The following is a 27597-nucleotide window of genomic DNA, read 5'->3' as shown; positions in this document are numbered from 1 at the left end:
GATGCAATTTTAATTTCTACCTCAGCTCTGGTTTGTCTTCAGTAAGCACACACAACTTTAAAATGGGGGAGGAGGGAGAGAGTAAAGGTCCCTTGGGAAGCTGTCATGCATTCTGGGTCTGTGCCTGTAGACCCCAGGTCAGAGAATGTGGCAGGGTCAGGCCTTCTTTAGAAACGAGAGCGCATGGGGAGGACGAGGTACAGAGATAGTTGTCCCGCATTATTTCTGTCCTTAGAATTGGAAATATCAGGAAGCTCAGCGAGAGTGGACAATTTCTAGAACTGCGGTGAAGTGACACAGCTAGATAAGCTGTCCCTGTGGTTGCAAACTGTCATCAGGAACAGGGGACAGACACATGGCTGAACCCCGTTTTAGTTCAGGAATTGTAGTTGCGTCTGTGTATGTTCTATAATAATATGTGTATTTATAAATAGGAACATCTGTAATTTCTTTTGGCCATAGTTGTTTTCTGGGGGTGTTCACCATGGGATATAGAGTCATCTGTGACTTCCACTCTCTTTCTGGTTCCTTTCTGGGGTGGTCCGATTTTGCTTTTTTTTTTCACATGGGCAGGCACCGGGAAACCAACCCGGGTTTCCAGCATGGCAGGTGAGAACTCGGCCACTGAGCCACCATTGCCCTAATTTTGCGTTTTTTAAGTAGAGATATTGCTTTCATTTTTAGGAAGAACAGGAAGGCCATTTTTATTTCGAGAATTGGTATTTTGTTTTAAAGCCTTTGGTGCTGGCCCGGGGGAGCTGGGGTCCCACGAGGCAGAGCGGGAGGAGCCTCCAGAGCTGCAGAGGGCTCTGGGCACGAGCACGTGTTGTTGGGGAGCCGTCCCCTGATACAGCGCCTGACGGGTTCCCTCCCCTGGCGGCTAGGGCTGCCTGCGGGCCCTCGTGCTGGGACAGCACTAAGGTCCACTTGCTTGCTGTCCCCCTGCAGGAGGAGCGCCTGCGGCGGGGTGATGACCTGAGGCTGCAGATGGCCCTTGAAGAAAGCCGAAGAGACACAGTCAAGTTTCCAAGAAAGAAGGAGGTGAGGGCCTGGCGAACTGGGAAAGGGCTCCAGACGTGGGCACCACCAGGGGAGCAAGCACAGGCCCAAAACACGTCATCCCCAGCACCTCCATGGGGGGCGGGTGCTGGCGGGTGGAGACCCTGAGTCCCATCCACTGGCCCACAGGGCCGCGGCTCCTTCTCTGTGCGGCGAGGGTGCTGAGCATGTCCTGGGGCCAGCTGCTCGTGCCACATCCTCACCCAGCCAGGGAGACAGACCTGCCTCCCGCCCCAGGGCTGAGCTCGGGGCGAGGGCTGAGGGCGCGTGGCCCAGTCCTGGAGGGAGGGGCCCAGGGAGGGCTGCAGACGGGGCTTGGGGGAAAGGTTCTGGGGTGGGGGCTGCCGCAGCCTGGAGGAAAGCCCGTGTTGGCCTGGGAAGGTTTGCTGAGCCCTAAGGGCTTGGGGAAAGGGGCGGCTGTTGGCTCAGCTAGTCAATCGCCGGCTGCGGGGGGGTCCCAGCCACCCCAGGGAGCAGCGACAGTGGGGCACGTGTGGGTACTGACTGAGCCTGCAGCCAGGTAAAGCCCATCCCATTGTCTCTGTGTTGGAAGCACGGCTCCCGCCTGCAGCAAGCCTCACTGGTGGACCTAATGGACGCGCTCCCCTCCTCGGGCCCTGCTGCCCCGAAAGCCGAGCCCTGGGGCCCATCGTCATCCACGGCTGACCAGACCAACCCCTGGGGTGGGCCTGCGGCTCCTGCCAGCACCTCGGACCCCTGGCCATCGTTTGGTAAAGACCCCTTCGTCTGGCCCCTGGGCTTGCCTGCGACGGGTGGGGGGCAGCGGGCAGAGCTGCTGTCCTTTCCCTCTCGCAGGGGTGGTGGGTGCTCGGGCGCTGCCCCCATCCCCTGCTGCCCCCTGGAACTGGCTGCCGCCCTCTGTGTGGCGGGTTACTCTGCTTCTCTTCGTCCTGAGTGGCCTTCAGCTTTGGTCGAGGGAGAGCTGGTTTCTGCTCTGCTCCCCATGCTCCCAGGAAGTGCCCAGCCTTCCCCGGGTACCCTTCAGCTCCCGCCGTCTCCACACTGGGCCAGCGCCCACCCCAGGGGGCGGGTGAAGGCGGCAAGGGGTGCCCACAACGGGCGGGGCGCTGGGCTCCGCTGAAGGCCATGGCGCCCCATCCAGGCTGAGGCCTGCCCTCCCATGCAGTCACTCAGTGGGACCCGGCGTCCCTTTTGGTGCCATGGGAAGGGACCAGGCGGTGGGAGGTTTGAGTTCTCAACACAGCCACAACCTTTGGCTGTGACTGGGGCCTTGAGCATGTGGTTTTCCAGCCTGGCCGGCAGGCGTCACAAAGGCCTCTCACCACGCACTCCTGAGGGCCTCTCAGTGCTGCCCTGAACCCCGCAGGCCATGGCTGACCCTTGGATTCAGTTTAGGACTCTTGGCTTTGGTATTTCCTCGTGGCTTGTCTGCGTCTCTGGGAGTCCCTGTTTCTCCACCTGAGCCGTTGCTTCTGTCCAGCTCGGGCGCTGAGGGGACCACGCGCTGTGTGGTCTGGGCCTGAGGGTCACACGGGCCCCGGGGTCAGGCCTGGCTCAGGAGTCCAGGGGATACAAGGTGGCCTCTTGGAGGAGGGCTGCCATCCCTTGGGTCTGCACGGAAGAGTGGGAGGGGGTGGGCGATGGGGAGGTGAGGCATTCCCAGCACAGGTACCACATGGGTGAGGGCACAAGGCCGGCCGGGGCAGGGCGGGGGCAGGGTGGGGGCGGGGGTGGGGCAGAGCGTGGCCTTGGGCCCGGTGGCCTGGCAACACTGCTGGCTCTGGCCCAGGAGGCACAGGGAGCCCCAGGGGCCGCCCTCTGGGTGGGTTTGTGCCATGCTTCCGCCAGCCAGTCCCCAGGCAGCCTGTGGGGCACAGGATGGGCAGGCGGGCTTTCCCTGAGGCCACGCCCATAGACGCGGGGGCTTTCCCACACAGCTGCTTTCAGTTCATTTTCAGGTCTGAGAAATAGTTCTGTATCCCCTTAAGTCATGTAACGGATAGGAAGTTGCTCAGGATAGAGAAGGCGGTTCTTTTGTAACGCTGAGTGCAGTGCTGGACAGACAGGCCTCAGTGAGGACAAGCAGGTGCCAGATGAGCAGTCAGGGGGGTTGATTGAGTTCTGCCGAGTCAGGGCCGGGCCGCGGCAGTGGGCAGGACACTTGTTTTTTCATGTCACCCAGGCAGGAAAGACGAAAGTACATATGTGGTTACATGAGCGAGTTGTGCCATGGGGCCGGGTGCAGAGCTGTGGCCTCTGTTGGAGCTGGGCTTGCTGGGCTGCGGCCCTCAGAGGTGAGCTGGCCGGGACTCCCTGCCAGGTGCCCTGATCACGCGGCAAGGCCGGGCAGCAGGAGGGGCCTCCAGGGGTGCCAGCGCAGGTGCCCCGGCTCTCATTGTATGGCTGTTTTTTGAATTGAGACAAACTTCACATAACACAAAGTGTACCATTTCAGCCCTTTCAAAGTGAGCAATTCAGTGGTTTTTATTAGATACACAATGTTGTACAACCATCACCATTATTTAATTCCAGAACACTTCCATCACCCCAAAATGAAATCCCATGCCCATTGTTCCCCAGCCCCTGGCAGACCCTGCTGTGCCCTCCGACTCTGGATTTGCCCGTCCTGGCGTTTCATGTGAATGGAATCATGCCTGCCTTCCTTTTCCCACCCCTGGTTATACCCCCATGTTCCAGAAAAGACGTGAAGAAGGTCATGGTAAAAATCCCACTAGGACACTTTTGTTCCTGCCACACGGCAGACAAGACACCCCGAATCACCCTACTGGAGAAAACAGAGCACCGTTGAAGCCTGAAAGCCGCGGTGCAGAGCTGGCCTGCATAGAGGCTCCTCCGGACTCGTGGAGGGGACCTCACTGGGGCTGTGCCCAGAAGGGGCCGCAGGAAGCTTGGGTCTCAGGTAGCAAGGCAGACACTGGCCCTGATGATTCGTAGCCAGGTGGGCTCGCCACGCCGAATGCCTTGAGCCGAGCGCGGAACCCGGGCTGTCCTGGGCTGGAGTAGCCTGACTGGCAGGTGCGGCTGCAGACTCGTGTTTGGAGGAAGCACCGTTTTAACCTACGCCTCAAAGACGCTTCAAACTAAACTGCTGAGGGCAAGGAGCAGCTCAGAAAAAATGTACAAAAAAGAACACATGCACACGCACACACACAAAACACAACACGCTGAGAGCCAGGAGAAACAACGGAGCGTGGGAGAAGGCTGCAGACTTGAGAGTTAGGGCTGGCGGTGACAACAGTTCCCATGCTCAAGTGTGCATAAGGGCGGCTGGAGCACACCCACTAGGGCTCGGAGACCTGAAGGATCAGAACCTGCAGTGAGGGCACGGCAATCAGCATTAGAGGTTCAGCGGCCACAACAAACAGCAGATGAGAAGAGCAGAGCTGAGAGTCAGCATTGTGCAGGTAGATGCCAGTATTTACCCAGGTTTCAGCTCAGAGACAGAGAAGGACAGTATAGCAAGACTGAGAGACATAAAAGGCCAAACAGGGGAGCCAGACACATTTCTGTTTGGAAGTCGAGAAGAATTACTGTTTGAAAAATTACTGGCTAAAGGATTTCAAGAAGTACGGAGAGATGCGAATTCTTAGACCCAGCATGCCAAGTGAATCTCATGAGCAAGATGACCCCGAGAACTCCCTGCCTAGGGACACCTTCAGGAAACTGCGGAGAACCTGAGAGTGAGGGCACCTTAACGACAGCTGCAGAGAAGAGGCTGTCCATTGCAGAGGGACAGCAGCAACTGACAGCCAACGTCTCAGCCAACGGGAGACTGTGGGATGAAAGCTTCAGTGTGCTGAAAGAAAAAAAACTCCAATGTAGAATTCTGTTCCTTTAAAAATCTTTTTTCCAAGAATGACGGTGAAATAAAGACATTTTTAAGTGTTGAAACAAAACTGACCGCCACCCTTCAGGATTCTCTATTCAATGAAGGTATTCTTCAAGAATGAAGGTGAAATTATGAAGGTTTGTGGCCAGCCCACATGCAGTGTAAGAAATGCCAAAGGAAGTTCTTTAGGCTGAAGGAAAGAAAACCAGATGGAAACTCAGATCTTCAGAAAGGAATGAAGAACGTAGGAGATGGAAAATAGGAGGGAAAATATTAAAATTAATAGGAATATAAGGAAACTTGAGCAGCACAAAATTGCAAGCTTGTGAATTCATTGTTCCCAACAGTTGGAGAGCCACGCATTCTTTCCAAGCACATGCAGAATCATTCACAGGTTATTAGGAAAATCATTCACATGTTATAAAGAAAGTTGGCCCCAAGAAATTTTGTAAAAATTATGATCGTAAGATCACGTTTTCTGACCACAAAATACTCATTAATATCAAAAACAACAAAATAGGAAGGCTTCATACACTTGAAATATTAAAAATACTTCTAAATTCTCGAATTGAATAAATTATATTGGAATTATGAACTATTTGTAACTGAGTAATATGAATCTTTCCTGATCAGAACTTGTAGGCCCACTGAAACAGTAGTAAAGAAATTTATAACCTTCAGTGTTTACACTTGTAAAGAAGAAAGGCTGAAAATGAGTGAACCAGCATAAGAAGTTAGCATCGTGTTACCCCCAGGTAAAGTAGGAGGAAGAAGATGATAAGGATAAGAACAGAAATTAATGAATCAAGGCACAAACACATAACAGTATCCAAAGAGGCAAAAGTTGGTGACTGAAACCAATAAGAAAACAGATTTGCGAAATTAATCTAAAAAATCAGGAGGGATTGGTGCAGTGGTGGCTCAGTGGCAGAGTTCTCGCCTGCCATGCCGGAGTCCCGGGTTCATTTCCCGGTGCCTGCCCATGTAAAAAAAAATTAAGAGGAAAGGCAAAATCTATTTGGAACAAAACAGCAAACATGACTCGGATGATGCCATGGTTTAACCTGGAGTTAAGAGGCTATAGGATCAACTCTATGCTTGGAAATTTGAAAACTCTGATAAAATGGATATATAAATTCAAAACTTAGCAAAGCTGACTGAAGAACAATTGAAAACCTATAAATAGAAATGCTCCTATAATCATGAAAGAAATTGAGCCAGAACTTAAAAATCCCCCTTCCACCACCACAAAAATCCACCCAGTGGGTATATCTGGCAAGTTCTGTTCAAAAAATAATGAGTTCTGCTTTTAGACAGACACCCTCAGAGGATAGGTGATACCCCTCCTCGTTCTATGAGGCTGGTGTAACTGTGACGGCAAACCCAGAAGAGAACAGGGCGGTATGAAGTGGAAAGTTCAGGCCAGTCTGAGTTACGAATGTAGATGCAAAAATCCCAAAGTGGGCGCGCAGAGGAGAGACGCACCGCATCGAGACGGCGTCCGTGGGGACCAGGTCACGCGGGTCCGTACACACCTCAGCCTGTTAAAAGTGGAAGCTCGTCTGCCTCAATAAAGACCCACGTCGTTAAAGGTCATTGGCCATTTATGACAAAGTTTTTCACAAACTTGGAATACAGCAGAACTTCTGTAACCTGATAAAGGGCTTCTTAAAAGAAAAAATTTTAAAAGCCCATTGCTAACATTATTCTTAATTGCAAAATATTGGAAACAGTTCCTTTCAGATGAGAGTGAGGCAAACATACCCGCCATCAGTGTGCTGGCTTAACGTTGTAATCTGGTGGTCAAGCCAGTGCAGTATGACAAGAAAAAGAAAAGCTCAGCAATTGGAAAAGAGGACACTGCACAATCATTGTCTACAGGCAATATGAGTATGTTCATAGAAAATCAAAAAACTTCTACAGGTAAGTTATTAGAAGTCATCTTAAAATTAATCATTAGAATCAGTTACAGTTATTAGAATTAACAGTTTGGCGAGATTGTTAAATACAAAAAATCAATATACAAAAATAGTTTTTATAACCGTAAATGAATAGAAAATGAAAATGTAAAAAGATAGCATGAAAAGTGCCAAGTTCCTAGCTATTCCTGGAGCAGCAGGACTTTCCCCAGTGCAGCAGGAGCACAGTTGGTGCAGGTCCTTTGGAGAGGGGCATCTGTGGCCCCCAGACATGCACAAGGCGTGCACCAGACCCGGAAACACGCTGTGTCCTTCGTCGGAAGAGCCAGTTGGGGTTTTGTCATAGACTGGGCACTAGATGGCAGGAAAGTGAGCAATTCCAGCTCTATCTTGGTACCCATGCGTCTCCAGCGTGAAACGTGGAGTAAAAGACCCGTCACGAGACACAGAGCACGTGTGGCCATGTCTACAAAGTTGAGGAACGAGGGGCCACCAACCAGTATATTGTCTCAGGGCAGCCTCCCGTGCGGTGAAACTGGAAGCAAGGGGGTGGCTAGCATAGTTTGCCATGCGTGGGCCTTCCACTGCCCTCCCGGCAACAGCAGTGGTCATGCTGTCGTGGCGGTCACACGCTGTCGTGGCCACGCTGTCATGGTCACACTGTTGTAGCAGTCACATGCTGTCGTGGTCACACACTGTTGCATTCACATACTGTCATGGTGGTCACACTGTCATGGTCACACTGTTGTGGTCATACTGTCGTGGTCACACTGTCATGGTGGTCACACACTGTCATGGTGGTCACACTGTCGTGGTCACACTATTGTCACAGTGTCGTGGTCACACACTGTCGTGCGCTCCGTGGGAAACAGGGACCATGCAGTGCGTTCATGCAGAAACAAGCGTGCGTGGAGTGGGGGCTGCGCAGACGGTGGGGGACGTCTCCACCACGCTAGGTGCCTTGAGGGACCTTCATTTCTGTTCTTAAAGGAAAAGTGCCCATTGCTCCCCGAGTCCATTGCGCTGTGGAAACTGGAGCGTTTTGCCACTTCACCTGGGCGGGAGGTCTGCGGGCGCTTGTGACCCTTGACCCCGCGCCCCTTCACCGTCTTGACAGTTCTGTTGGAAAACAGAAGCCACTGGCGCCATGCGGAGAGGACATGCAGGTGGCCGGAGGCTTCGCGGGGGTCCCCAGGCAAGGCTGGGCGGGTGAGGGTGTGCTGCATCTGTGGGGCAGGTGAGGCTGCATCAGGGCCGCCGCGGAGGGGGCTGTGTGGGCAGCTCTTGGCGGGACCCCAGCATGGCATGAGCCGGGAAGGGTGTCCCTGCGGCCAGCTCCTCTCTGCCCCTTAGTGAGGGGCTGTGGCTGGCCCAGGTGCTCCCCAGGGTGGAGGCACCCCGCCATGGGCTCTGGCTATGCTCAGCTGGCACGGGGCCCTCCCTGAGCCTCGCCGCCCCTTTGTGGGCCCCCTCCCAACGCGGGGGCACAGGCCGCAGCGGCCCACATGCCCTGCCTGCCCTGAGGGTGCCTCCCAGCGCTGCCCACCCTTCCCGCAGGAGCCAAGCCCGCCACGCCCGTGGATCCCTGGGGCGTCACCTCTGGAGCTAGCGTGCGCCCCGCACCCAAGAGCTCAGACCCCTGGGCAGCTCCGCCACAGCCTGTCCCCGGGGCCGGGAGAGCAACTTCCGATGCCTGGGGCTCCGCCTCGGCTGCCAAGCCTGTGTCCACCTCTGGTGAGATGCCCCCCGCCAGCCCAGGAGCCCCTTTGCACCCGCAGCCCCCCACCTCCTGGCTCTGGCCCTGGACCCGGCTGCACCCCACCTGCGGCCCCCCCTTAGCACTTCTGCATGACAGCGGCTGGTATGGTGGCAAGCCCACTGCCCTCGGTGTGTGTGTCCAGTGCCCTCGGTGTGTGTGCCCACTGCCCTTGGTGTGTGTGTCCACTGCCCTCGGTGTGTGTGCCCTGTGCCCTCGGTGTGTGTGCCCGGTGCCCTCGGTGTGTGTGCCCAATGCCCTTGGTGTGCCCAGTGCCCCACACAGGCTGTGGCTGGAGAGGGGCGGCCCTGGCCGGGGCTCTTCTCCCGGGGGCTCCCGTCTTGCCCTGTGCGAGCCCCAGACCCTGTTCAGATGCCCCATCCCCGCCCCGGCATCAGCATCTCCCTCGGTGTGGGGGCCTTGGTGGGCGCAGGGGCAGGAGAGCATCCCACATCGTGGCCTGGGCCCCCTGGGTGAGGCAGGGCTCAGCTCTACCCCCCCCAGATGTGGGGAGAAAGCCCTCTTGGTGGCCTGCCCCCGGCTGTGGGTCAGGACTGACCATCCCTGAATCCTACCCCCGTGTCCCAGGGTCCTTTGATCTCTTCAGTAACCTGAACGGCTCCATTAAAGACGACTTTTCCGAGTTCGACAACCTCCGAGCTTCGAGGAAAGCAGGTGGGTAGAGGTGCTCGGGCTTCCGTGTCCCCGTGTGCTGGGCCAGCTCAGCTGTGGCAGAGATGGGGGTCTGCTTGAGACCGGCCCCGTCCTGCCACCAGCCTCCGCCTGCGCCTGGTTTCCCTGAACCTTCTTGGCGGGCCTGGGGTGCCTGCTTCAGGCACCTCTCCCCAGCGGCATGTCACCAGGTCCTGGATGGGACCTGGACGGGAGCTGCAGAGGCCCCCCAGCCCGGCCGGACTCGCCACTGCATCAGCTTCCACCCCTTCACCCGAGAGGCCTCCTTTCTGCAGGTGTGCAGGCCCTGCTCCGCTTTAGCGCCCCCCAGCCCCTGCCCCGGTCCTGCCCAGGGGGCCCAGGGCCTCCTCCCCGCTGACCCCGGCCTGGAAGGGTGGGCAATCAGGGCATCCCTTCCAGTGCACCTCGCGGGCTGGGAGCGGGCCTGACCACCTCCTGTCCACCTCGCGGGCTGGTGCCAGCCGTACCCCCAGCCACACGCACCAACCTCTGCTTCCCTCGTGTCTCTCCTCCCTCGGCTTCTCCTCCTCCCCCTCCCCACCTCTCCCCTCTCTTTTTGCTCTCTCAGCTGCAGCTGCAGGCCTGGCTGGGCCCTGGTCTAAGGTACGCTCAGCCCAGCCCCCTGCCAGCCCCCTAGCCTCTCGCCAGTCCAGGGGGCCTGGCCCAGGTGGCTTGGAGGGCGTGCTGCTTCTCAGGGCCTTGGTTTTTTTTTTTTTTTTTTTTTGCTGCATTCAAAAAAAACAACTCCAAGATTTCCTGTGCCTCCTCTGCACCGAAGTCCAACCTAACCTGTCCTTGCCCTTGGCCATCGCCATCTGTTCCCCGCCTGCCTGGACTTGAACACGCCGTATTCCCAAGCACAGGAGTGTTCTTGTCGTAGCAAACCTGGAACACACGGCAAAGTTTACGGCAGGAAATAAAAATCACCTGTCACCCGACCCTACATTCAGCTCCTGTGTTTGCTTCCAGTGTTTGTTCCGAGCCCCCATATGCTGTCCTTCCCTGTGGCTCGGCTCATGCTGCCAGGCGCAGTCCTGCTCCCACCCCCTTGTCAGGGGACCCCATGAGCACCTTTTCCCGTGACGTTAAACAGCTTCTGGGAAAACCTTTCATGATTATGTAGCAATCTCTTGTTGTGGCTTTTGACACTGATCTGTACAGCCATCGACCCGGCGGAGGACACCTCAGGTTGACTTTACGTTCTGCTGCTGTGAATAATGCCACAGTGAGCACCTTTGTGTTTAAACCCAGTTCACATCTGATCATTTCCGTAGGCCAGACTCCTGGGCGTGGTGCTACCGAGTGCAGAGTGTGACCATTTTTAAGGACCTCTCTGCCCGTTGCCATGTTACATCCGGCAAAGCAGTCACGCACCCACCAGCTTATCTCGGCATGTATATTTTAATAATCATTTCGTTGCTTTCTACCTATCAAGAAATTCATGTTCATTGTGGAAACATCAGAAAATATGGAACATTTTTAAAAATTGTAAATTGCCCATGCCTTGCCACCAGCCCAAACTGTATTCCTATTTTTGGAGGATTGTGCTGTGCGTCTTCTTTTTTTTATTCCTACTTGATACTTTGATCCAGCCTTCCCTCTCTGTGCAGTGTCCTCCTGCAGCTGCGTCCTGGTGGCTGCCTGGCGTGTGGCTGGTCTAGCTGTCCCTGTGGCCGGCTGGCGGTCCCCAGCCTGGGACTGCTGCACACAGCCTGCAATGAACATCCCCGTCTCCATGCAGGGGTCCCCAGCCAAGCTCCCCGGGGACGGGGTCCGGGGGTGCCTGTTGCTGGATCTGGATGAGAAGGGGTTGGCGGGTTTGCTGCCATGTCTCAGCCCCCACCCTCCAGCTCATGCTACCGGCATGCCTTTGTCTTGCAGAGTCCATGGCCGCGCTGCCTTCCCCCAACCACGGAGCCACCAGCCCTGACCCCTTCGAGTCTCAGCCCCTGGCTGTCACCTCAGGCAAGCCCAGCAGTGCCCGGAAGACGCCCGAGTCCTTCCTGGGTCCCAATGCAGCGCTGGTGAACCTGGACTCGCTGGTGACCAAGCCGGCCCCACCTGCCCCGTCTCTCAACCCCTTTCTGGCCCCAGGTACACACCTGCCAGGGCCGTTCTGCCGTGGCCTGTCCTGAGAGCGGGCTTGTGGCAGGTCTCTGGGTGCTGACCCGCCCAGCCTGTGCAGCGGCTCTTCCTCTGGGAGTTCAGGCTGCCGACCTTGGCTGGGAAAGCTCCACAGCTGTGACCTGGCCTGCCCCCACTACCAGGGCTTAGGGAAGCCGCTCTGCAGGCCGGGGCGGGCATGGCTGGGTGGAGAGCACAGTCTTCTCACAGCTGAGGGCCCAGAGCTGAGGCCAGGCTGGGGAGACCCTTGCATGCCAGTCCTGGGGGAGGGGGAGGGGGGCTGGAGGAGAGAGAGGAGGCTCCGATTTTTGCTGTCCCACGTCCCCCATTTCTGGGGGGTGTAACTTAGCCCTTGAGCATGACCCACCATTTGCTTCAGCCCTGGTGTCGTAGTTTGCATTGCTCAGGCTTGGAGCTCTGCTCCCCGACCCCAACCCATCCTCCCTCTCGCTGCTCTGTACTCCTCAGGACTGGTTGGCTGTAGGATAAGCCCCCAGATCCTTACTTTGGTGATCTATCCAGGGCTATGTCAAGCTCCCCAGTGTTCCCTAAATGTGCTGAGACCCTTCCTTCAACTTCAGGTCTTTGCACGTTCTGTTCCCTCTGCCCGGAATGTGCTCCCCGCCCCGTCCTCCTCCAGCAGAAAACTCTTACTCAGCCTTCACTACCCAGCTCAGGTGGCCCTTTCCTCAGATTCCCAGCAAGGCTTTGGGCTCCTCAGGGGCAGGAAGGCATCACTTTGAGGGGACCCAGCCTTAACTCTGGCCCCGAGACGAGGACCTTACAGGGGACGGTGGCTCATGAGGTCTTGGGCAGGCTTGCCGGCTGCACGTCCCCTGGGGGTGGCCAAGGTGGAGGACGTTTGGGGTGCCCAGCCAGGCCCCCAGGGCCACTCTCCAGGCCACCCAGAAGCAGCCCACCACCCCAGGGGTTCAAGAAGTAGCAGCGTCACTCTGGGGGTGGCTGCCCAGGGTGCCTCTTGGTGGGAGGCTTTGTCAGCAGGGGCCGTGCTTGCCTGTGACCTGTCCAGCAGCTCCTGTGTTTTTTGACAGAATATTAAGTGATATTTTGCTCCATGGGGGAAAGGCTTTCTGACGTGATATAAATTCTTGAAACAAGAGTTCAGATGAGGCTGAAACAGCGCCTTTACAGTGGGACTTCTCAGTGCCTTCGTTATACCTGTAGGCGGGTTCTGGGATGCAGTGTGCTGTCGTCCCTCGCTCTCCCTGCTCCCTCCCAGGCCCCCAAGGCTATGCATCCGAGTCAGGGAGGGTCCAGCCAGTGCTGGGGGAGCCACCCCCGGGACCCTGGTGCCACCACCAGGTGCCACCCCTGGGACCCTGGACAAGCATCTGGCTTTCCCCTGCTGTGGTCTCCTCTATTCCAGGGGAGACCCATGCTCCCACTCAGCCTTGGGGGCTCTGAGCGCCTGCGAGGACCCTCAGGCAGGGTGCCGCCGTCTCTGTTCCCCGTGGCCCCAGCCTGGCTGACCCTCTGACTGCTGCCCCCTGCTCTCTCCCCAGGCTCTGCCGCGGCCCCTGTCAACCCCTTCCAGGTGAACCAGCCCCAGCCGCTGACACTGAACCAGCTGCGGGGCAGCCCCGTCCTCGGCCTGGGTGCATCCTTCGGGCCTGGCCCGGGAATGGAGCCCGTGACCGCAGCCTCTGTGACTTCTGTGACCTCCATGGCCCCCGTGGCCGCACCCCTGGGTGGCAGCAGCTCAGCCCTGACACCGCTGGGCCCTGCAGCAGCAAACGTGGTGGGCAGCACGACCATCCCCCCACCAGCTCAGGCCAGCGGCACAACCAACCCTTTCCTCCTCTAGTGCCCAGGCCTGGGGCCGTCCCCCGGGTGCCCGGACAGGCTGTGTGGGGACAGCAACAGGGACTCTGGTTTTGTGGAACAGTGTCCGGAGGAGTGGGGGCGGCAGGCATGCACCCCGGCTCCCTGTGGAAGGGCTACCCTCCGGCCCACCCTGCCCCGGGCAGCAGGGGTCCCGGCTCAGCGGCCCCAGGACAAGGAGGTCAGTCTCAGCAGGGCCACCCCCAGCTGGCCCTGGCCCTGCCCCAGTCCCGGGGAGGACGCCGGGGCCACTCCCCTCCACGCGGACCTTCCTGGGCAGCGGCCGCACACACTCCCTCTTCCTCTGGAGTGGACGCAAGGAAACCCGACCGCCGAGGGACTAGTCCTGAATTAAACCCACTAGAGCGAGCTTTAAGACTAATCCGAGCATAACCCTCCACATGGCTGGATGCTTGTATCCGTTTGCACATTTGTTTAGTACAGTTTCATATTTGAGTTTGCAGAATTACCTAATAGTCTTTTTTTGGCTAATATTTTTATAATGTGGTTCTTATTTAGCTGTCTAGTTTTGATAGAATTTACCAGGTCTGGCTGAATTAAGATATTGGCACGTGTCATTTTAGTGGTTTAAATTCTTATTTATGGTTTTAACTCTAAGAAAATTTAAAAAGGAAGAGACATTTGGATGATAGAAAAAAATGCCTTATGGACAAACAAAAGCAAATTCTTGTGACTTTATAAGAAAAAAATGGAAATTTAATTACACATAAAAGATGTTTATTAAAAAAAAATACAACAGCAACAAAAACTCCTGCCTGCAGTTGCCTTTTCCTTCTGTTTGGTGAATTACCATGTCAGCTGATTTTCAGCCTTTGGGCTAGACCTTGCGAGGACTCTCCTTCTCACTGATCTTGCAGCGCCTTGAAAACTAGAGAAGGAGCAGCTAATGTATGAATGTGACGCACCCATTTTTATCAACTAATTCCATTTTTTTTTAATTAACGGCACACACAGATTAACAAGGACTTCTGTTTATCATGGAAATGTGAAATGGAAGAAATAGCTTTCACTTGCATGTGTATGGTCTCCTCTGTCTCTGGGTGCAGGCGGGGGGAGGGGGGTGACGGGGGCAGGGGTAACTCCATGCCCTGGGCCCTGGGGGCCGTCCCCAGGCTGGCCCCGGCATCCGCCCTCTAGCCCCGTGCGCATGGCATGGACCTGGAAACAGTCACTCTCACTTTAGAGAGAAAGAAAAAAATCCTCATGCAGGAGGACAGGTTTTCCACCAATGTGCCTTAATATGACCTCCTTTTCCATCGTCCTGCTTCCTCGCCCGCTCCTGCCCCCATGTCTGCTATATTAAGAAAGTGGCAAGGCACAAATGAAACCCCATGAAAGCTGCTCGCCGGGGAGCGGAATCCCCTGAATGCCTGGTGGGGACCGGCCCCGTTTCACAATGACTCCTCTGCTCCACCCGCCCTGGGACCGGCTCAGCCGCAGCGGCCACCTCGCAGCCCCTCGGGACAGGTGCGAGACCCCTTTGCCCGCTCCGCTTCTGTGACCTCTGACCTCGGGCACTGCACATGGTAGAGGGTCAGAAACGGCTTCTGGCCCAGCAAGAGGACATGCTGGCTCCGGTGTGAAACTCATGCAGGCCACTGGCCTTTTCTCCTTAGGAGAACTCGCCGTGTTGGCCCCAAGGCGGCCTGTCCGGCCCCCCGAGAGCAGGTGGGCTCCACAGGCACATCTTGCCCACTCCCGCCGGCCCTGCTTTTCCCCAGGCGCGCCCCGAGGTCCATCCGCTCAGTTAATTCAGGAGAGTGGGTGGTGCTCTCCCTGCCTGGGGGGTGCATGGGGAGGGTGCGGGCCGCAGCAGGGCTCAGCAGGCAGACGCCCCCAGGAAGGCGCATCCTTCAAAATGGCAAGGGCCAAACCAGCCTTATGGCCCCACAGACCACACTTAATGACTTGGGATGCGTGGTTCTTTGTAAGTGAAAAGAGTTCCTGCTGGCCTGACCTTGAGACCCCGAGCGCTGCCGGCTGGTCCCCCACAGCACTGGAGCCGCAGGGCCCGAGGGGATGGATGACCAGGCGGTGCCCTGCTTCCCAGCTTGGGGGACTGCACCTGGCAGGGGGGCTGCACCTGGAGGGATGTACCAGATGTAGGGGTTCGCTGAGGAAGGCTGCACTTGAGGAGGGGTGCACCTGGGGAAAGATGCATCTGGAGGGAGAGTTCACCTGAGGAGGGATGCATCTGGAGGGCTTCACCTGGGGTGTGATGCACCTGGGGGAGGGGTTCACTTGGGGAGGAGTGCACCTGGAAAAGGTGCACTTAGAGAGGGATGCACTGGGGAAGGGGGTTGCTCGGGGGCGGGTATATACTAGGAATGCACCTGGGGGAAGGGTGCACCTGGGAGGTTTTCGCAGTCCCAGGGGCCAGTGGCTATTTCTGAACTTGTGCTGACCTGACACTCGTCTGCTGTACAAACATAACTGGTTGTTTGTAGCACACTGCAGTTTCTGGCTGTGTCCTTCCCCCACCCCCATCTTCACCAGGCCTGAGGCAGGAGGGTGGGTAGAGGGTTCGAGCTGGGCAGCTGCTCTCCCTGGCATGGATTCTAGCCCAGAAGCCAGTGGGGGCTGGGGTTCATGAGGCCACCAACTGGAGGTCCGTGAGACCCTGGAGTTCAGGGTGGAGGGTCAGAAAGGAGGTGGGGAGCAGAGGTCCAGCAGCCCTGGGGGGACTCCTGTCCCTAGTGGGATGGTGTCCTGACCAGGCGGTCCACACGGGGAACGGGGTAGCTTGAATTCCTGGCCACAATCCAATACTCCTTCCTGCACCACGCCCTCACCAGGGCCCATTGCTGGCTGAGTGTGTTGCTCAGCCCTCAGTGTTGAGCTGGGCCATGTGACTTGTTTTCGGTGAGACAGAAGCGGCAATGCACCAGCTCCAGGGATGCATCTTCAGACGCTTTTCTTTGAAGTGCTTCACCTCGGGGAGCTGCTGCTGCTCCAGCCAAGACTCCAGAGTGAGCATGTGGCATAGAGCCACCAGCCTGCAGATCCATAAGAAGGAACAGTAGCATAAGCCACTGTCCTGGGATTGTCTGTTATGCAGCTTCCTTGTGACCACAGCTGACTGATACAAAAGGCCTGAAGCAGTGATCAGAGGAGGGGCAGCAGCTGAGGCATGGAAACTATTTTCAGGCGGGGCTGGGAGAAGTACTCAAATTGTAGAAGAATGTAAGGCAAAGGTGAGGTAGGGATGTAGCAGGGGCAGGGACTGCCATGGAAGGGTTGTTGGAGAGGACCCAAGAAGAGTTGGAGGGAGGGCCAGGACTGGGCACAAGGCCAGCTGCACCCCCTGGGAGCACCCTGCAAATCCGGGTGTTCCTCTGCTCAATACGCGGTGTCCCCAAGGTCCTTCCAGGAGCCAGAAACTGCAGCCTAAGCCCTGCCAGGAAGACTTGGGGCAGGGGTCTCAGGGAAGGCCTGGGAGAGTTCGCCAGAGTCTGGAGAAGGGGGAGCTGGCGGCCAGGGGTGCCACTCAGCTGAGCGATGGCAGCGGGCAGGCGCAGCAGCAGGCCTTGTGCACTTGTGCTGCAGTAGCAAACCTCCCTGTGTCAGTGGCTCAACCCATAAAAGCTTATTTCTCAACGTCTGAGGGCCGGCCAGACAGCTGTCCCAGCAGGGACTCGGGGACCCAGGCACCTACGCCCAGTGACGTGCCATCTTCAACACACCCTGGGAGGGCACAAGAAGCAGAGACTGGGGGGTACAGGCTGCACCCCCACTTGCTTTCAGACACTTCCTTTGTGCTCTGGGGGTCTCTCTGATCACGTTTCCCACCCAGAGACCACTGCCCCTCTCCCAAGGGAGACAGATGTCCAAAGAGGACCCCTCGAGTCCCAGGTGGCGCTCCCCATCACCCCCAAGCCAGGTGTGGCCACGACTAAAGGGATGCGTCACTTGCTCCCCCGAGCCCCAGGAGCCCTAAGTAAAGGAGCAGCTGCAGGGCCCCCGTGCCACCCCCACGCGCAGAAGCAGAGTGCAGGAGACACCCAGCAGCTGCGGGACCCTGGAAGCCAAAGCTCTGGGGGACCCTGGTCACACTCTGGTGCTTCTCTCGGGGGGCCTCCCTCGGACATTTTTCTCCAGGGCCCCAGGCTGGAGAGAAAGGGGGCAGCGCCTAGAGGGGCTCAGGTGGGGCCTGTTGGTGTCCGTGTGACGGTCCCATAGAGGGGCCACGGGGTGTGGGAGGGCTGGGAGAACTGTGGGTGCCACGTCCCTGAGGAAGCCGGAGAAAATGGGGTCCCGGGCACAGGTGCTGCCCTACACCGAGGTGTCCCCTAGAGCTGCGGGGGGGGCTGAGAGGAAGGTGCCTCGGGGCAGAGGTTTCCAGCCCTTCTGCTGGGCAGCAAAGCAGAGAGCCAGGCGGGGCACTTGGGGCAAACGTCCATGGGACGTGCTCGGCCCCGCCACCACCAGGACCTCTCTTTCCCGCCAAGGAGCCTGGTGCGGCGAGTGCCCAGCACGGCCAAGTGGCCTTGAGCGCCAGTGTCTCTTCAGGGGCGGCGGGTGGGGGTAGCCGTAGAAGGTCCCAGCTGAGTGGCTGCTGGGCTCCATCACCACTGGCGCCGGGCAGCTGGAAGCCCACTCCCGCTCCTCTGGGCTGCAGGGACCACAGGGCTGGGGTGAGCACGAGGGGGTAGGGGGTTACAGGTGTAACAGGTGCAAACGTGGCCCTTTATTACACGAGACCCTCTCCCCACGGCGGCACTTGCGCCGGGTGGGGGTGTGTGGTGGCCGTGGGCCTCAGGGGAGGGTGCCCCCCGCAGGGCTGGGCCCCAAGGCACCAGCTGTGTCCGCGGGCCCAGCGTCGTAGCCCAGCTTGCGCAGGTCTTTGGTCACCACGTTGAACAGCAGGGTGACGAAGCCCTGGGAGCGGACACGGGTCACTGTGGGCAGAGAACAAGGTGTCAGGCCCCACCTTCGGCCTCCTGGTTCCTTCTGTGAGATGGGGGGAGGGCAGGTGGGGCCCGCTGGGGGGCACCGGGGCTGCCACGGGGATGGGCGGGGACAATCCTCTGGGCTCAGCCTGGCACCCCTTCCAGAGGCCCGGCCTCCAGCAGGCCCAGGCTACAAGGCGACGTGGGGGCTCCCAGGCCCCTGGGGTCCCCTCTGCCCTCCCAGCTCCTGCCTGCCTCGGCGTGGGGGGCAGCAGGCCTTACCTTCGCGGCCTTCTCCCTGAGCAACCACCTTGGGGTCTGTGAACTCAGGCCGCCGTCCCATGAACCAGCTGGGGAGACAGGAGATTGGGGTGGGCAGGGCCCAGGCACCCCCCCGGTTCCTCCCTCAGGTACTGACGTGGCCGCCCCCGGTCAGGAGCCAGCTTCCCTGCCCTCTTCCCCACCCCAGGGGCCAGACCACAGGCAAAGCCTCTGGCACCCACTATCTCTCTGGGCTCCGACAGGGTGGGGGGCTGTGTGGTCACAGGGAGTGGAGCCCTGCCCCCTCCTTTCTGGTGAGCGGTGCTGTCAGCAGCTGGGGCGGAGGAGGCGCTGGGGTCAGGTGTGTGAGGCTCTCCCACCCTGCCCAGGAACAGGGCCCCGAGGGCTGGAGCATGTCCGTCCATCCGTCCGTCCGGGGCAGCAGCCGCACCTCCGACACACCCACGCCAGCCGGAAACAAACCAGTGCACTATTCCCGGCTGGGTGAGTCAGGCAGCTGTGGGCTTGGACCCCTGAGCGCCCCCCGAGCCCTGGGCGCCTGCCAGCACCACTGTGGCACCGCTGCCCTGCCAGACAGCCCCCAGCAGCCGTCCCCTCCCAGTGACATCCTGACCCACAGCCACAGAGGGACAGGAGGGCCTGGGGGGCAGGGCACCCAGGAAGGGACCAGACCACAGCCACCTCCCCGCTCATCCTTACCCCGGGGCCTCCGCACAAGCCGCTGTGAAGCCTGCGCTGCCCCTCCCTAGGCTCTGGCCCCTGCTCCAGTACCACCCTCTTCCCGAGCCACCCCAGCTGGGCCTCGGACTCTTCACCGATAAAACAGAGAAAATAATAGGGCTTAACTGCCAAAGACTGGGGTTTCCTTGGGGTCCCTAAAGGTGTAGGACCCGGCGGTGAAGTGGGGAGAGCAGCACCTCCCCAGCACAGCTGACGTGGAACAAGCACCCCAGCAAGGAGTTGGGGCTGGGGAGCCGCGGGTAACGGGCACGATGGCTCCGGCGGCTCCTCCCTCGGGCCCTGCGCCACCGTGACGTCAGGAGGCCGGGGCAGGGCACAGAGCCATTAACAGGCTCAAGTACAACCTCAGGAGGGTGTGCTGCGAGGGGTAGTAGGGTGAGGTCAGGGCCCACTGCCCTCTGTCCCTGGGACGGAAGCTGCTGGAAGGCCTGGCACAGGGTGAGGGGTGGAACGTGCCGGCACCCTTCCCTGCCCCGATTCCCCAGGGGAGGTGGGCCCGGATCACGGCAGAAAACCCACCTGGTGAACTTCTGCAGTTTAGACGTGGATTCCGGGACAAACATGGGGATGGTCCTTTTGTGCCTACAACAAAGGTTCCACAGGCAAATGGGGCTCACTGAACAGCGGGGGACAGAAACGCAATGGGACTTCCTGAGCCTTGGGGGGAGCGCAAGCTGACCCCTCACAGACCAGGGGCCTGGGGGAGTCCAAGCACCACCCTCAAAGCCCACTCTACTGGGCTGGGTGCTGGCGACAGCCTCACAGAGGGCAGAGGCCAGAGGGAGACTCGATTTCTTTCAAAGGGCAGGAGGATGCTGCTGAGGCTGAACACAAACCCTGGACGCACGGACACTGGGCCCCACAGGAAGGCCCGGCCTTCCTCTGAAAGTCTAGATCCTCTGCCACCTCTGAGGCCCTGTGTGGATGTCCCTCCTGCAGGAAGCACCTGGCGATGCCCTGCCCCCCAGCCATGGTCACCTGCTCCGTGCCCAGCCCTCGGCCTGGGCTCTCCCCACACCACACCCCGACGGCCTCTCTGACCTCCCTGCTATGTCCCCTTCCCCTCCAAGTCCTGCATTTTCTGTCTCAGCAACGACCCTCCCAGATGCTCCCAGCATGCCGGCTCCTCCTGCTTCCTCCAGTGCCGCCAGCCAAGGCCATCAGCCTTTAAGGCCTGGGCCCCTGGCCCCAGGTCTGTATCGTGACCCCCGTCCCCTCCATCTCGGGTCTGGCCCTCCTATGTCCTCAGCCACCCTGCAGAGGTGGTCATGGAAGAGGCCCCCATGGGGGTCCCGAGCATCGAGGAGGACAATGGATGGAGGCAGTCAGGGAGTATGTGAACGCAGCACCCGAGGTGCCCGTGAGCTCCCTGTGCTGGCCCAGCCTCTCAGGTCAGCCCGGGGCTTCTGGGGGTCCTGTGATCCCATCTCCTCCTCCCCTGGGGACTAAGGCCACAGTCCAGGGCGAGGTGGGGACCTACCGGCCAGGTGAGAAGGGCACATGCACTGCGCCATAGCCTCGAACCACGTCGTTCCCGAACACGTCTGGTCCGTACACGCTGAGCACAATCTGGGGCCCTTGGGAAGGCCAGAGCAGGGTCAGCAGGTGGGGGAATGCCAGGGGGCCTGACAGGGCAGAGGAGCAGGTGTGGGGACCCCCTCTCACCAGGGCCTCTGCTAGGCAGGGCCCCCAGGGGGGCAGGTGACCAAGACCTGCTGAGTAGCGACCCTGGCTCCACAGCCCACCGCTGTCAGGCCGGCCCCTAGCACCCCCGCCCCAGGCAACCCTGGCAAGGCCACCTGTGCTCAGCTGGGTACCAGGTGCCTGGCCCCAGACACCCCGCTGCAAAAAGGCAGCCCACAGGCTTCCTGACAGAGGCTGCCGGGTCGGAGATGAGCACTCAGAGGCACCGCGGGGACAGAGGGGCTGGCTGGGGAGGTCAGAGGAAGCACAGCTCCCGCAGGGTCGTCCCTGACTACACTAACAGCGACACCTGCTCTCTGCAGGCACGGTGCCCCGGAGAGGACTCATCGCATTATTTACTTGCTCCAGTTCTACAACATCCCTCGTCTGCTGTGCCGGAATCGCATCGTTCATTCCAGCGCTAACACAGGGGCTTTCTCCTCGGGGTCTCGGTACAGACGGTGTGGCACGCCTTGCTTCTCCAGTTCGGTGCCAGCCATAGTACCGGGAAAGTGAGAGCCCCAGTCTGAGGTCCAGGAGGGGCTCCTTCTCCAGAGACGTTTCTTACTTGCTTTGGCCCGCTGCCTCGGGCTCTGACAATCTAGGAGTCAAGTCAAAAGGCAGGGGCTTGCAATGATTAGGAGCTGGGTGGCCATCCCTGGGGGGGCTGGTCTACTTCCGTCTATCCCTTCTGGATGGCCCAGCAACAAGCTGCAGGGGATTTCCAATACCCCCCGCCTGTCCCCTAGGAAGGCTCTGGGTACCAGACTTCACGCACCTAGTCCAGAGAGGCTGCCAAAGACACCCAGGGAGAAGGGACCTACTGGAGACCACTTCTCTGGGTTTCTGTTTTTCTCCAGGACCTCGGCCTGGGAAATCTTTCACTACTTTGCTAGCTTGTTTTTTTCCTTTAATATTTTGGCCAGCTTTTTGGCTGTACTCAGCAGGAGGGCTGGTCCCCTGCCAAGTGCACCGTTCCGGGAAGCTATCAAGGCACTGCCTGGAGGTCCCCCTGCCCCAGGCCCTCTGCACCCCAGGCAGCCTGGGCCCAAGCCAAGCACAGCCAAAAGGCTTGGACTGTGAAATCAGATGGACCCCCAATTCAAATCCAGACTCAGCCACTAGGAGTAAGCTGAAAAGCAAGGGGCTTCCCTAATTTAAGGCTCAACTTCCTCACATGGGAAAGGGGGAGCAATTCATCCACCAGGGTTCTGGTGGCTATGGCGCTCAGAGAAGGCCACGTCAGGAAAGTGCTCACAGCCCCTCTGCACCCAGCCGCAGGCTCTGCACACAGGAGGTGCTTGTTAGGTGAGAGGGAGGGGCTAGAGTGGGTGAGATGCACCGGACAAGAGAGGAAGATAACAGTGTAACAAGGGGGGGATTGTAGAAGGTCAGGGTAAGACATGGGAAGGGCGTCCTGGGTGGGGGAACAGCACGAACGAAGGCTCAGAAGGGGAAACCAAGGGACACTTGCAGGAGAAGCCTGGGGCACAGGGGTCTGCCCTCGGCCCACCAGGTGCAGGAGTTTCAGAGGTGGCAGACCTGGTCCCAGCTGAACTTCCAGAAGGCCAACTGTGCTTTCTGTGGCTGAGCTGGGGTGGGGTTAGGGATAAGGAAGAGGCCACAGATAAGGGCCAGGGCACCCGAGGGCACTGCCCAAAGTTGGTTTAAGAGTTCACTGACAGGCTAGGAAGGCACAGTGAGGCAGGGGCTGCTGTGGGGCTGCTGCCTGGAAGCCCTGGCCCCCGTGGCCGCGGCCCCTCCCGCAGACTCACAGCCGTAGGGATTGGTGCTTTTGAAGGTGACGTCGATGGGGAAGTTCCACACGAGCACTCGCCGCACGTCCTGGCTCTTAGATGTGATCTGCGAGATGCCCTCCTCTAAACCCTGAATGGACAAGGGCACAATGCTAGGGTCCGCCCCCGGGCCACCCGCCCTGTCCCTGCGCCTTGGATTGATCTACGAGATGCCCTCCTCCAGACCCTGAAAGGACAAGGACACAATGCTGGGGTCACCCCCGGCCACCCACCCTGTCCCTGTGCCTGTGCAGGGCAGACGGGGCCATGCTCCTTTCCTGTCCTGTCTCACAGGAGCTGGACAGCCTTGGGAAGCTGACCCCTCTGGCCTCCCGAAAGCAACGGCACCACCAACTTGTCACTCTTCCGCCTCATCTCGATCTGACCAGCGCATCCCCAGAAACGCCAATGTGGCCACACCCAAGGGCTTCCTCTGGCCTCACTGCTTGTCCCCCCAGCAGCACTTGAGCCCACGGATCACACTCTGCTCCTCCTTGCCTTGGTTTCCAGGCCAGCACACGGGTCCGGGTCTTTCCAGCTCACGGGACAGCCCAGGCTCACCTCTCTGGCCGGTTCCACCCTCATGGGTAGTGGGGTGGGGCCTCCGCGGGGTCTGGTCCCCTCCTCTTACTGCCCTTGGCGATCTCGGGCAGGAACCCAGCTTTAATGTGGTCCACATGCTGCCACCCACTTTCACATCCAGCCTGACCCTCCTCGTCTCCCACTGCCATCTCCCAGCACCGGGTGGAGACCTAACTGGCATCTCAACCTTCTCATGCGCCAGGCTGAGCCCTGGCTACTTCCCCCAAGCTGGCTTAACCCCCAGCCTTCTACTTAATTGCAACTCTCTGCTGCCAGGTGCTGGGGCTAAACACCTTGGCATCATTCTCAACTCCCCTTTTTCTTGTACCCCACAGCGAGGCCAAAAGGAAAACCTGCTGGTTCTGCCTTAAAAATACATTCAAAATCCCACCGCCCTCCCCACTCCCACTGCCACCCACATCGGTGTTTCTGTAACCATCAGCTTGGTCTCCCTGCTGTCGTCCCTGTTCCCCTGTAACACAGCCTGTTCTCAACCCAGAAGCCAGAGGGATCACTTTAAAAGAGAAGTCAGACCCCATGTTTGCTCTTGGTTCCCAGTGCTCAGATGGGGTTTGGGTTTCACGTCACCGGGTAAAGAACAGGGTCGCATTTTGACCTCAAAGCCCTATGAAACCCGCCCCTCTACCACTACTCTGCCTCGCCTTCAAGTTCCCTGCTCCCTCACTCTGCTCACTGGCTGCACAACTTCCCTGCTGTTCCTTCAACATGCCAGGTCCACTCCTGTCTCAGGACCTTTGCACTTTCTGCTCCCTCTTTCTGGAAGGTTATCTCCATACACTTCCACGTGGCTTGTTCCTTCCCTTCCTTCTTTATTCAGAAGTTACCTTATCTGTGAGCCCCTCCATGACTACCGGATGGAGAGGCCAACCTCCCTCTTTTCCTTCATACCCCTTCCCAATTTATCTTTCCCCTCAGCACCTATTGCTAGCTGACAGGCGAGAACGTTTACTATTATTGTCTGTCTCTCTGCCATAAGAATGTGCACTCTGGGAAGACAGGGACTCTTATCTGTTTTGTTCACCACTGTCTCCCCAGCACCCAGAAGGCTCTCAGTAAATTGCCACCCAAGGAAGAAGTGGACGGAAGACGAGCACTATTACCTCAGTTGTACAGATGAAGAAACTGGGGCTCGGGGGTTAACAAGTTGGCCCTTCATTTCCTCAACTGCCCAAGCAGCCTAGAGACAGACTGTTCTGGGAAATCTTGGAAAGAAAGCTCTTGGCTGCCTTCCTACTCTCAGAAGTTGTCCCCGTGGCCGAGGAGATGCCACACAATGGGGGGACTGGCCCGCAGTGTCACAACTGGCCCCATGTGGGCTCTCTGGGGCCGGCCTGCTGCCTGCACACACGCTCCTCCTTGCTGCTATGACCGTGCACACGGGTGAGGGCAGCCTGCAGGATGAAGTGACAGTCCACCCAACCATGGCTGCATTCTCCACTCCAGCCCTACCAGGAACAAACTCCTGTTGAGGTTCCCCTCCAAACTGTGGATTCACCTCTCCATTGGCTCTGAACCGGGCGGGGAAGGGCGTGATAGACGCCATGAGGGAGGACCAGGAGTCCAGCTTACCGCCGTGGGGGCCCAGTCCTGGCCATACACAAAGCAGTACTTGCAGTAGAGGTCGTCATACTCCGGGAACTGTGGAAACAAGCACACACAGGCTCTGTCTCCGAGAGTTCGGGCTCAGACAGACAGCAGCGAGCCAGGTGCAGCCAAGAGGAGTTCTGCACAGGAGGTACCTGATGCGGGGCCTGGGCGACAGCTGGGGCTGAGAAGTGGGACCCTGAGAATCCCAGGCTGCTGCAGCCCCTGGACTTTTGCTCAGGCTCTGCTTCCTGTGTGACATGCTTTTCCCAGTCCTGGCAAATCCCTGCTTATCCTTCAAATCTCACCCTTTGGGAGGCCTGCCCCAGCTCGCCGGCTGGTTGAAGGACCGCCATTTGGCCGCTTCAGCATCTGTGCTTTCCTCCATCACAGCACTGATAGCACATATCTGTCTGTCAATCCTAGTAGACTGTGAACAGGTCTGACCCCTGCAATGGCACAGGAAAGGTGGGAGGGACTGGTACCAAAGCGAAAGGTGTAAGAACGAGGAAGGCCACAGGAAGCACGAGAGGGCCTGGAGAATGGGAGGGGCCTAAGAAAAGGGAGAGAAAGGGCAAGGGGGGCAGGAGTCTGAGTTCTCAGACACATGTGGCCCAGGCCAGCTGAGAGCCCCCTAATGGGATAGAACACGAGAAGGTGGGGGCAGGGAGAAAGTCCTGGGCACTAGGCCAAGGGAGAGGTGGAGAGGGCAGACCTAAGATAGAAACTTCCCTGACAAAACTGGGGAAGATAGGAGCCACCCACTAAGTGTCAGGCCCTGGCAGAGCTTTGCCTAAACCAGATCATTTAATCCTCACAATAATACAATAATAAACGCTATCTCCAACCTCCTGAAAGGTTGTAGCAGAGCTGTTTTAGTCGGAAAGACGGGTTCAAATCCCAGCTCTGCCAGTCCCCCGGGCAGGTGTGCCCGTCTGTGAAGTGGGGGTGTACCTCCAAGGGTGGTTGTGCGGATTAAATGAGAAGTGTTCGGCACGTACTTGGTGCACGTTGGCTTTCACTTCTTTACAACAATAAATGTCTTTATAAAGTGTCGGGGGATAAGCATTCTGTCTGACACACCCTCCCTGGTACATTCTAGGCCCCGGTCACCATCGCTGGGTCCTATGACCTGAATCCGGCCCTACGAGCCCAAGCTCAAGGATACCTGGGTTCAGAGGGCGCCCTGGACTCGGGGTCGCGAGGACGAGGCCCCGTGCGCCCGCCGGGCCGGGTCCTCGGCGACTCGGGTCCGAGGCGTGTGACCTGGGTACGACTCAGCTTCTCAAGGCCTCAGTTTCCACCCGGCTCGTGCCCCGCCTAGCCCATGCCGGCTCCGTCCGCGCGCCACCGAGGGAGTCTCAGGGGAGCGACCCGGCCCGCCAGGGTCCACACCGAGCCCGGGGGAAGAGGGGCGCCGGCCCGCGGCGGGGCCCACGGCCGCTCACCTGGGCGCTCTCCACCTGCCCGTTGACCATGAGTAGGAAGACGCTGGGCACCGCGGCCGCCATGGCGGGGTTGGGGGCGCGGGGAACCCACCCGGGCCAAGCGCGCTGTTGCTAGGAGGCGCTGGGGTTGCCTTGGAAACCGACGGCGTGCCGCACAGGACACGCTTCTCGGCAGCACGACCTTCGCGAAAACAACTGCGTGTGCGCCGTCCCCAGGCGTTAGGGGAGGGGCGGGGCTTGCAGGGCCCTGGGGGCGGGGCTTCCGCGCGAGTCTCCGGGCCCGAACCGAGACCGTCCGGCGCGCGTGGGCGCTGGAGGCAGGGAACTGAACGAGCCCGGAGCCCCGCGCAGTCACGCCCGGAGCTGGCCGCTGAGGGGAGGAGGGCGCCCTCGGCCGCGAGGCGTCGCTGTGGCCCGCGGGGAGGACGGCGGGGACCGCGCAGGACGGTGGGGGGCTGCCAGGGCCCTGGGGATAGCTCGCGAGCCCATCCAGCAAATGGGGCCCTCCAGGCTCCTCGGAGGAAACCGAGGCGCTGTCCGATGCCCGCAGGCCGTTCGGACAAGGCCCCGGCTTCTGCTGACAGGGGACCCGCGTCCCCCGCGTCCCCGCGTCCCCCGCGCCCCCAAGCCCCCGAGCCCTCCGCGCACCACTCGCCCTCCGCGCCCCCTGCGCCCCCCGCGGTCCCCGCGCCCCCGAGTCCCCTGCGCCCTCGAGCCCTCCGCGCCCACTGAGGTTTGTTCTGCACGTTTGTCGCGTCGGCGTCGGGGCTGACGCTTGCCCCCCTCCGGACCAGCCCGCCCCAGGACAGGTGTGTAGCCCCACTGGGCGACGTCGGAAGTGCTCAAGGAAGACTCCTTGATGAATGGGTGAGAGAACCCCCCATTCAGCAGGGAAGGCAGCTGGGACTCAGAGCTTGGGGAGCTGACGTGGACACTCAGGGGCAGCAGCGGGACGACAGCCCCGAAGTTGCTGCTGGGCCAGTGGGTCGAGACTGGCATCCAGGCATCCTCCCGGATCCAGGAAAGGAAGGTGGGCGTAGGCGCACAGACTTCAGGGAGGCCGTGGGAGCAGGGAGCCCAGGCCATCACCCCTTTAGCACCCAGTGCCTGCTGGAGAGCCGATGGGGGGGGGGCTGTCAACCACCCCAGAGGGGAGGGAGGGAGGGGTCACAGCCCAGCTCCACCCAAACAGCCCCCCCCACCAGGTGAGCAGAGAAATCTTTTGGGGGAAGGCGAGCTGTGGGCTCACATGTGACAGGAGAGGCTGCGGGGAGGCCGGATGGGTTGGGGGCCCCTCTGGGAGAAACAAGGCAGGAGCTGCCCCC

At 59.2% G+C, this 27597-nt stretch overlaps 2 protein-coding genes across 9 annotated transcripts in view; one reads left to right on the top strand and one right to left on the bottom strand.

The window, feature by feature from the left end:
- The window catches only part of EPN2 (epsin 2), a 68235-nt gene extending 53985 nt beyond the window's left edge, over positions 1 to 14250 (top strand). For 4 of the 6 annotated variants that reach the window (XM_077163449.1, XM_077163452.1, XM_077163451.1 and 1 more), the window contains exons 4-9: positions 949 to 1041; positions 1613 to 1790; positions 8368 to 8544; positions 9155 to 9241; positions 11141 to 11353; positions 12907 to 14248. In XM_077163449.1, the coding sequence (XP_077019564.1) occupies positions 949 to 1041; positions 1613 to 1790; positions 8368 to 8544; positions 9155 to 9241; positions 11141 to 11353; positions 12907 to 13208 (1050 nt within the window). In that variant the 3' untranslated portion in view covers positions 13209 to 14248. Of the gene's footprint in view, positions 1 to 948; positions 1042 to 1612; positions 1791 to 8367; positions 8545 to 9154; positions 9242 to 9429; positions 9709 to 11140; positions 11354 to 12906 lie in introns of those variants that run through there. The other 2 variants (XM_077163454.1, XM_077163453.1) reach the window with 2 other exon arrangements.
- A 3661-nt stretch (positions 14251 to 17911) lies between these two features.
- B9D1 (B9 domain containing 1) lies at positions 17912 to 26461 on the bottom strand. Of its 3 annotated transcripts, XM_077163456.1 has the most exons (8): positions 26273 to 26459; positions 25133 to 25273; positions 24810 to 24878; positions 22617 to 22728; positions 20639 to 20783; positions 19678 to 19740; positions 18418 to 18485; positions 17912 to 18144 (listed from the first exon to the last, which is right to left on the bottom strand). In XM_077163456.1, the coding sequence occupies exons 2-8, from the start codon at positions 25178 to 25180 to the stop codon at positions 18002 to 18004; spliced, it is 648 nt and encodes a 215-aa protein (XP_077019571.1). In that variant the 5' UTR covers positions 25181 to 25273; positions 26273 to 26459; the 3' UTR covers positions 17912 to 18001. The 3 variants fall into 3 exon arrangements, with proteins under 3 accessions (XP_077019571.1, XP_077019570.1, XP_077019572.1); XM_077163455.1 differs by lacking the exon at positions 25133 to 25273 and having other exon boundaries at positions 26273 to 26461; XM_077163457.1 differs by lacking the exon at positions 25133 to 25273 and having other exon boundaries at positions 20639 to 20735; positions 26273 to 26455.
- Between the last annotated feature and the right edge of the window lie 1136 nt (positions 26462 to 27597).

This window comes from Tamandua tetradactyla, chromosome 6 (genome assembly GCF_023851605.1).
Source record: "Tamandua tetradactyla isolate mTamTet1 chromosome 6, mTamTet1.pri, whole genome shotgun sequence".
Lineage (NCBI taxonomy): Eukaryota > Metazoa > Chordata > Mammalia > Pilosa > Myrmecophagidae > Tamandua > Tamandua tetradactyla.
This window is presented reverse-complemented; position numbering and strand designations above follow the sequence as displayed.